This window comes from Triticum aestivum, chromosome 4D, assembly GCF_018294505.1.
Source record: "Triticum aestivum cultivar Chinese Spring chromosome 4D, IWGSC CS RefSeq v2.1, whole genome shotgun sequence".
Lineage (NCBI taxonomy): Eukaryota > Viridiplantae > Streptophyta > Magnoliopsida > Poales > Poaceae > Triticum > Triticum aestivum.
This window is the reverse complement of record NC_057805.1, coordinates 116,188,419-116,197,131: the sequence shown is the minus strand read 5'-3', so window position 1 is coordinate 116,197,131 and position 8,713 is coordinate 116,188,419. Positions and strand designations below refer to the sequence as shown.

Here is an 8,713-nt window from a genome sequence, read left to right as displayed (position 1 = left end):
GTCATCGCCCGCTGAGTAGAAAAATGGCCGATCAACAAAGCACAAATTTTCTTCAACAGCACATAAAGAATGGATACGTTCTCACGGTGTAAAAACGTAAATTTTGTGCCCCCCTTTATGGACATTCTTTGAACCCTTTGGAGCATGGATGGAAAAGAGAAGGGAAGGGCTGGACATGGACATGGACGCATAAAATAAAGAAACTGCTGCGGGGCCAGCCAATGGGAGATGGCAGTCAGTTCCAATGCGATAAGAGTGCAGTCAGGGAGAGGGAGAGCGAGGGTGGCTTCTTGACAAAAGCCCTTCAAGTCAAGACAAGACCCCCTACTCTACTATACCACCTTCTTCCTCCTCCTCGCTCTCTCTCTCTCTCTCTCCCTTTCTTTCTCTCTTCACAGTTCAAGAGAGAGAGACCAAAACAAATTAAAGCAGGCAAGAAGGGACAAGATCCCCGGCCCTCTCAACTGTGGGATTAGCAAGCGGTACACACGCACCCCACAAGGCAGGCGAAAGAGAGCGTCTGCCTGTCAGATGCATCAAGACAAGAAGTTGCAGGGTGCGTGAAGAGCAAGAAGAACACAGGACAGGAGAAAGAAAGAAAGAAAGAAAGAAACGGTCAAGCCGCCTGCTCTGCTCTGCTCAAGCCGGTCTCTTTTGTGCTGTAAAACCCAGTGCCCTGGTATGTTGTTTGTCTGCATCCTCTTCCTCGCTCGCATGCCTTCTCTTTGCTGAGGTAGATATATAGGCATAAGGGGTCGCCTGTGTGTGTTGCTCATGTGAGGTTTTCTTGAGCGGCATGCAGAAGCAAGGCAGCCAGGAGCGCAAAGAGTCTCTCTACTGGGAGTGGGAGGTCGAGGCAGCAAGAGTTTCGGCTTGGAGGTCGAGGATGGAGGAGGCCAGCAGCAGCTCGGGCCATCCGAGGCACAGGGGCCCTCCTCCTCATCATGTGCTTGGCTATGGTGGCTTCCATGCCGCCATGGCCATGCCAACCAACTCCATGCCTCCCGCGGCCTTCTTGTAAGAGCAACCTCTTCTGTCCCCTCTCTCTCCCTCTTTCTCGTCGTGGTTTTGTCTTGTTTTGTTTTGTCTTGTCTTTGATCTCTCTTCTGCTTCTTTCCCCTATATGGAAAACAATAACCATGATGAACAGCATGCACTTATTTTTCAAGATTTGGCAAACATGAATCCTGATTCATCATCACCTCTGGCCTCTGCATGCGTATTGCCTTGTATGGAGCTTTTTTTGTCGGCCTGCTGTTCTTCATGCTTCATGCCGTCGATCCTGTGTGCGTCTAGATACACACATACATGCATACATACGTAGGAATCTTTGTGTAGATATATCACGTATTCGGTGATGGCAATGTAATGGTGACGGTCTGTACGTGCGTGCAGCAGCGAGCAAGACGGAGGAGGAGGAGGCGGCGCCTACTTCGGGGAGCTGGAGGAGGCCCTCATGCACCAGGCCGCCACGCTCAGCAGCAGCAGCGGCAGGATGATTTCGCATTCCCATTCCCAGCAACAAACTGCAACGGCCACCTCCACGGATCATCCTCATCACCACCACCACCACCACCATGGACACAACCACGCCATGCGTACGTACACACAACACCTCTCTCTCTCTCTAGCCTAGCCAAGCGAGTCCAACAAGAGACCAAAGAGCACAAGGCTGCGAGCCACTTTACCGAGAGGTTAGGGCATCCTAGTCAAAAGTAACCATGCAGTGCGGCAGAAGTGGCAGTTGTGTGTGTGTTGCTTGTGACCCCCTTCTCTCTCTACCCCATGGACCATGGTACTAGCTAGGTAGAGTAGTGAGTGTGTGTATGCATGTAGACTGCAGCAAGCCTCTGGCTCTGGCTTGGCTGGCTCTGTGCAAGCAAGCAAGCAAAAGCACATCTCAAAGGGAATAACCCCCAAGGTCACTTTCAGTTTCACTGCCACAGTGGGCCCACGCGACCGCTGCTACGCCTACCCCTTTGTGATCACAGGCAGTACTAGCGCCGCAGCCTTTGCACTTCACCTCTCTCTCTCTCTCTGCTGTTGCCTGTTGCGATGCATGTCTTGATCTCCTCCTCCCCTATCATATCTTCTTGCAGCCTTCCCCAGTACTGTGGTTGATACTGCTACAGCGGCAGCGGCAGCAGCTAGGCCGCCTCCCACACTGGACATCTTCCCCTCCTGGCCGCTCGCTCTCCATCACCACCACACACCCAAGGTAAATAAATATACTACTACTCCGTATCATCATTCAAGGACAAAATAAAATTACTACAAGCATTTTGCACCTAAAACTGTTTTCACTTATGTGTATATACATGTGTTTGTTTTCTGGGCAAGCAGGAGGGTTCAAATGTGACAGCAGACAGCACGGACTCAGAGAGCAGCAGCAAGAACAACATCAACATGGACTCATCGGATCATCATCATCAGCAGCAGCAGCAACAGCAAGGGATGGTAGGATTAGTCACCGTGGCAGGCCAGTTCCATCAGATTTCACAGCAGCAGCACCACCAGCACCAGCAGCAGGTACATACTACTCTACTGTGAATGATCGTACAGTATCAAATTCATTCAATGCATTGGCATATGCACTGTTGCTTGGCTTCCTGCGTGTCTTTGTTCTTTGCTTCTCCACATTCTCCCCTGGCCATCATCATCCATCTCTCCTACTAGAGCTAGAGTAGATGGCTAGCCTGGTGCCATGTCAGTAGCTAGCTAGGCCACAACTTCCAAGATGCTCATGTAGCAAAATGCTCCTGCCATAGGCAGCACAAGAAAGAGAGAAAGAAAGAATCCACACGGTTGAGGCAGGGTGTGCATTTAAGATGTGTTGCTGCCCCCAAGATCTCCAATCCCAACACGTTAGGTGAACCTTTTTTTTTCTTTTTTTCTTGTATGGACCTATAGAAACAAATCTAGAGAGCTTGTTGGAATAGCAACATCTTCCTTCCATTCTAGGCACACACATATGGATAGATAGGTGATTAATGTAGAGGATATGTTAGATTAGAGCCTAGCTGCCATGCCATTGCCATTGGTGATGCAATAGGAGACAAGGGATCATTCTTACAATATTGTCTCTAGCAAAGAAACTGTGGCCTCAATTAGTTGGATGCTTGAATAATGCCCACCTTGGGTCAGTGTCTGCTTTAGGTGCACGCTGCTTTCTGGTCAATTGGTGAACTGCCAGGGCCAGGGCCTATGTATATCAATATTGTTGGATAGACAAATAAGCAAGACAAAATCTTATGCACTAATTAATTAATCCACGCTTCTTTCTCAAAGAAATATAACAAACAATTCACACTCAGCTGAAAGAGAGCCCTGCAAATTAGGGGGCGACGCGACAGCAACACACCATCAGAAAAGAAAAGCAGGACCTAATATATACTATATATTTTTTGTCTGTTGTTGGAGTGGGTGGTTTCCACCAAATGTACATTGCTGTTTCTTTATATGTGCTTGATGTAACGTGCATGCAGTAGAGACCATACTATATACACTAAGTATTTGCTTGATTCTACCATGGACACATTGTTCTTCCATCTCCCAGCTCTATCATACTAGTAGTGTCTTAAGTGAGCATGATGTGTCAACTGATTGCTTCTTATTGACATTCTTCTTCTAATATGCAATGTCGTGACCCATATATTTGAGAGAGAAAAAATCAACTAACTGATTTTAGCTTGTGCTGGACTTCTTATGGTCGCTTGTCATGTGCAGAAGATGGCAACAAGTTCCACTCACAGTGACAGGACTGGCAAGGCGGTTGATCCAAAGGTACCATCGAAATCTATGTTCCTGGAGCAATGCAACTCATTTTGTTTTGAGAATCTTGAGATTTATAGTGAGTTCTTCTCCCTTGGTGGTTAGCAGACGACGAGGAGGCTAGCGCAGAATCGAGAGGCTGCAAGAAAAAGCAGGCTTCGGAAGAAGGTGGGCCATGCTTTGTAATCTGAACTGAATTGGTGTTCCCAGCAATGAATTTGCCAAGTTATTGACTTTTGCATGTGCATTATCCATCATGTGTAGGCTTACATTCAGCAGCTTGAGAGTGGCAAGCTGAAGCTTGCTCAACTGGAACAGGATCTCCAGCGGGCTCGTTCTCAGGTGCTTCTCATTTCTGAAGCTAATTCACCATGTGCACCTGTGCATATATGATCACAAAAATCACTCGAGTTAGAAAAATATCATTCAAGTTCCTTCTATGCCAAAGTATCGAGCTAGGTTTTCATATTGTAAAGTGTGATATGAACCTGTGAGCTTTGTGTAGGGACTCTTGGTTGGAGGAGCTCCAGGTGGAAACTCCAGCCCTGGTGTGTAAAGTCAACCCCAGTATCAGCTCTCCTGCGCATTCACTGATTAGAATGTGGTGGGAATTTTGTTAAGATTTGGCATTGGACTGAATACGAACTGTGATGTCTATTTTCCAGGTGCTGCTATGTTCGATGTCGAGTACAACAGGTGGCTGGATGACGACAGCAGGCGCATGATTGAGCTCCGGGGAGGCCTGCACGCGCACTTGCCGGATGGTGACCTCAGGGCCATCATCGACGACACCTTGACCCACTACGATGAGCTCTTTCGCCTCAAGAGTGCCGCTGCCAGGGCGGACGTCTTTCATCTCATCACTGGGATGTGGGCGACCCCAGCCGAGCGCTGCTTCCTTTGGATGGGCGGCTTCCGGCCCTCTGATCTGCTCAAGGCATGTGCCTCTAGCTACACTGAACATTAGCAATGTTATTCCTAAAAAAAATAGAAACGAAATCAACTGTCGTTTTCATTTCATAGTTACTAGCAAAAAAGGTTCATTTGATAGTTCAGGAACCGAATTGCCAAACAAACTCTCGAAGTGTACTAATGATATCCTAATGAAAGTACATACTTCCCACTGTTGCTGCAGACACTGGCACCTCAGCTTGATCCCTTGACTGAACAGCAAATGGTTGGCATCTGCAGCCTTGAGCAGTCATTGCAGCAGGCAGAAGAAGCTCTCACCCAGGGCCTGGAGCAGCTCCATCAGTCATTAGCAATCACGGTGGCAGGCAGCGGGTCTCTTAGCGACGATACCAACATGGGGAGCTTCATGGGCGACATGGCCGTTGCTCTCGGCAAGCTGGCCAACCTTGAAGGCTTTGTCATACAGGTAACCCAAGATGTGTCACTACTCTTCAAACTTGACCATTATGTCAGTGTATGCTAGACTATTCGCTCATCTTATTCAAATTTGTAGATGAACAATGACTGGTAAAACTTGTAGGCAAATGTAGCAACAATCTGTATTCAGGGGAAATTTATTGCTCTGGCCACACCTAAATCATTCTAGCATCAGTTCTGCTACTAACTGTGCCAAGAATAAGTAAACATTTTAAACCTCATAAGTACTTCCACTAATAGTGCAAAAAGTAAGTGATTTGTCAATTTAAAAGGTCAATCTATCCACAATTCGCAAGTTATCATTCTTTTAAACTTCATTTGTTCATCTGGTGTATTCCAAAAAAGTTTACTGCTAGCATCTGCTGTGAGTTTTAGCTGCCAGGAATAAGATCACTGAGGCATGTACTAAAACAACATATGTGACATGTCATTTCCAGGCTGATAACTTGAGGCAGCAGACTCTTCACCAAATGCACAGGATTCTGACAGTTAGACAGGCAGCTCGATGTTTCTTGGCTATTGGCGAGTACCATAACCGCCTCCGTGCCCTAAGCTCCCTCTGGGCTTCTCGCCCTCGAGAGTAAGTACCACACAATTCTTACCTCTGTCCTGTGGTTTCTTTTGCTAAATATGAAGTCTGCTACCTGTAGCTGTTGAAGTTATAGCCTATCTACAATTAAAAAAAATCTAAGTGCATATGATTGAGCAAGGGCTTAATAGAGGCAAGAATCATCTTAGTTTATAATACCCAGATGTGCCCTACTAATCAGCATGGAATCGACCACCCTCCTACCAGCAATCAAAACTCAAAAGTCAGCAGGCTTGTTTTCTACACCATAGCCTGCACTAAAACAAATGGCAAAAACAAGGTGCATCTATGGTGTGCAGAAAAAGAACTAGAGATGGTTTCTTTCGCTTTTTCCTCAGATGGTTTCAGCTATCCCTGCCTGTTTCTTTTCCCTAGGATATGTTCGGCTATCCCTGCCAACTAACCATTTTCTGTTTCGGCCTAAAAGAAGCATAGGTTCAGCAGTTGTAGTACCATCTTTCTGGATCTATCTCTGATCTATTTATTGCTGGTGCATATATTGCCTGCAGGATACTGATGACAGATGAAGGCAATTGTGGAGAGCTAAGCATTGCAGCACATCCAGCTGAAAGCCAATATTCAGCCTACTGATTCAAATGTATCTTGGAACTAACCTTCAAAGTAGGAGCATAAGCAAAACAACTGGGAACAAATTTTTTGGATGTAATGTAGCAGATATGTGAGAAACAGAGAGCTGGGAAACAAAGGAAGCTCAAGAAATGGGAGAACTTGTCAGAACGCGTAGAACTGTCATCAGATTTTCTTGAGTCAAATGGTTTAATGTATCCTGGAGTGAGAACAAATGAAGGACACCCAGAGTTCATTATTGAAATGGTACTTCAATTTGTGTTATTTTCATTACTTCTGGCTGCATTTTGTAAGAACACCTTCTACCATGCACCACTACCAAAATATCTTGAATTGAATAGGTGAGCTATCTGACAGAATTTGGAAAAAATATCACTGCCAGAAAACGGGGAAAAGGTTAGATAAAATATATTGAAACAGTGACATTCAGTCACAATTTTTCTATCATTAGGAGGGAACAAAGGGGTCTCTGAGCATGAGTACACAAACCTGTTCCAGATATCAAATTTAGTACCTCATTCAGAGTCTTATATTGCACACACTGCTGTTGAGTTATAACTTCAAACTACATTTGATTTTTACATCTGTACGGTTCAAGCAGGCTAGTACCTAGATAGTACTCACAAGAAAAGAATTGTCATTTGAAGTTAAACCTTGCTACAATTTTGCAACACAGATAATAGAAACCAGCTTGAGGATAAGTTCAAGTTTCTTCCATTGTAAACCAAAGTGTACACTACACAAGACTGATTTTGCTGTGAAAAGAGTTGCTTAGAGGAGCAACTACCACACATACATTGAACAAACACGTAGAAAAAGGACTTTCCTGCATCTTCAGGGGGGAAATGGAGGATTTCCTTGTGTCACACATGATTGACATGTGGAGGAATATTTCAAATAAAGAATGGCATGGTATTCCTATACAATATGGCTTTACTCTGTTTTGGTTCTAACCTCACAGAAGAAGTATATGATGTAAAAAAGAAATCAGCTCACAGCTAATTATCCTTTTTCTGGACAACTCGACTTTTGGACCAATCTTCCAAAGTTTTGCGGTGAAGAGCGTTCATTTTGATCTTCCTCCTTCCTCGGATGACGTTTTCAGCGTCTTTCCAGTTTTCAGCAACGCCCGTCGCCACTAGAATTGCGCACATGACACAGGCACTTCTTCCATGACCTGATGTGGTTGTAAATCATGCACAAAACAGAGAGACATTTTATCTTCATGTGGTGTCACTTATAAATACAACAAGATTACCAAACTACGATGGTTCGCCGAAAATAGAATGCAAACAAGACTACAAGAGAGGGGGGGATCATTGCTTACCAAATGCGCAGTGGACATAGACGGGCTTCCCCTGGGCTCTCTTCTCGCAGGCCCACCGCGCCGCGAATTCGATTTGGGACGGTAACGGGGCCCTGGTATCCCAAGTAGCAAGACAGACATACTCATCCACCTTCACAAACGAGCTCCTCGGCAGCTCACACGTGCAATCCACGACGGACGGATCCCCGGGAGGCAGGTGCTTTGCCATGAACGGCCAGCCCCCGAGGTAGAGCCCCTGGGCGATCTCGTCGTACACGTTCTCCTTCCTGAGGAACCTCTTCACCTTGGCGTACGTGCGTGCCAGCATCAGGAAGGGGCCGAAGAGTACGGACGACCAGAGGGGGAACCGGCCCGACGGGGTCTTGCCCAGGATCCACGGCACGTTGACGGCGGTGTGGGACGCGACGGTGACGACGTAGGCGACGCAGCTGGTGGCGAGGATGGGGGCCGTGGCGGCGGCCCTCACGCCGGCCTGCCGCAGGGCGAGGGACGAGACGAGGAGCGCCGTCGCGGCGATGCCCGTCACTTTGGAGATCCCCATTGCTGTCTTTGTTACCGAGGTGGAATCTGGCGTCGATCCGTCTGGGGGTAATGTCTATTGAATCGAAATCGGAGTGGATCAAGAAGCGATCTGGGTGTGGAGAAGTTACCGGCGGTGGCTGAGGGCGTGCGGGCGAGGAGACGGGAGGAGGGAAGAGTGGTGGGGAGGAGATGCGGTGGAGCGGGCGAGGAAGAGAAGGCGGGAAGAGCGGAGGAAGAGGACCGACATAGTCGGGTGGGTCGAGACCGAAACATTGCTGCCATGTCACAAAAATGAAAAATCGGGTTCGGAGATTTTTGGGGGAAAGTAGAAATTTTAAAAGCGGACCCATCTCCACCTGTTTTTCTTTTGGAAAAAAAGGTTAAGGCACGTCCTTTCAAAAAGATAAAACTACAATCAAATCTTTGGGAGTGGTCAAAGTCTTCTTTCTCTTACATCCACCGTCAGCGTGACGTGAGCAAAACTCGATGCAGCCTCTTTGGCACACACTTCAGCCATCACATGCCCC

The 8,713-nt window shown here is 46.9% G+C and overlaps 2 protein-coding genes across 3 annotated transcripts; one reads left to right on the top strand and one right to left on the bottom strand.

Annotated features, from left to right (window-relative positions):
- The first annotated feature begins 289 nt into the window (after positions 1-289).
- On the top strand, positions 290-6,607 carry LOC123096653 (transcription factor TGAL4). Of its 2 annotated transcripts, none has more exons than XM_044518413.1 (13): positions 290-679; positions 803-1,017; positions 1,399-1,598; positions 2,100-2,218; positions 2,344-2,529; positions 3,727-3,783; positions 3,880-3,939; positions 4,036-4,113; positions 4,277-4,319; positions 4,437-4,708; positions 4,907-5,149; positions 5,598-5,740; positions 6,259-6,607. In XM_044518413.1, exons 2-13 carry the CDS (start codon positions 887-889, stop codon positions 6,338-6,340), a joined length of 1,614 nt encoding a protein of 537 aa, XP_044374348.1. In that variant the 5' UTR covers positions 290-679; positions 803-886; the 3' UTR covers positions 6,341-6,607. The 2 variants fall into 2 exon arrangements, with proteins under 2 accessions (XP_044374348.1, XP_044374347.1); XM_044518412.1 differs by having other exon boundaries at positions 291-679; positions 1,396-1,598.
- A 421-nt stretch (positions 6,608-7,028) lies between these two features.
- LOC123096654 (uncharacterized) lies at positions 7,029-8,429 on the bottom strand. The gene is made up of 2 exons (XM_044518414.1): positions 7,665-8,429; positions 7,029-7,514 (listed from the first exon to the last, which is right to left on the bottom strand). The coding sequence occupies exons 1-2, from the start codon at positions 8,203-8,205 to the stop codon at positions 7,336-7,338; spliced, it is 720 nt and encodes a 239-aa protein (XP_044374349.1). The 5' UTR covers positions 8,206-8,429; the 3' UTR covers positions 7,029-7,335.
- Positions 8,430-8,713: the final 284 nt, after the last annotated feature.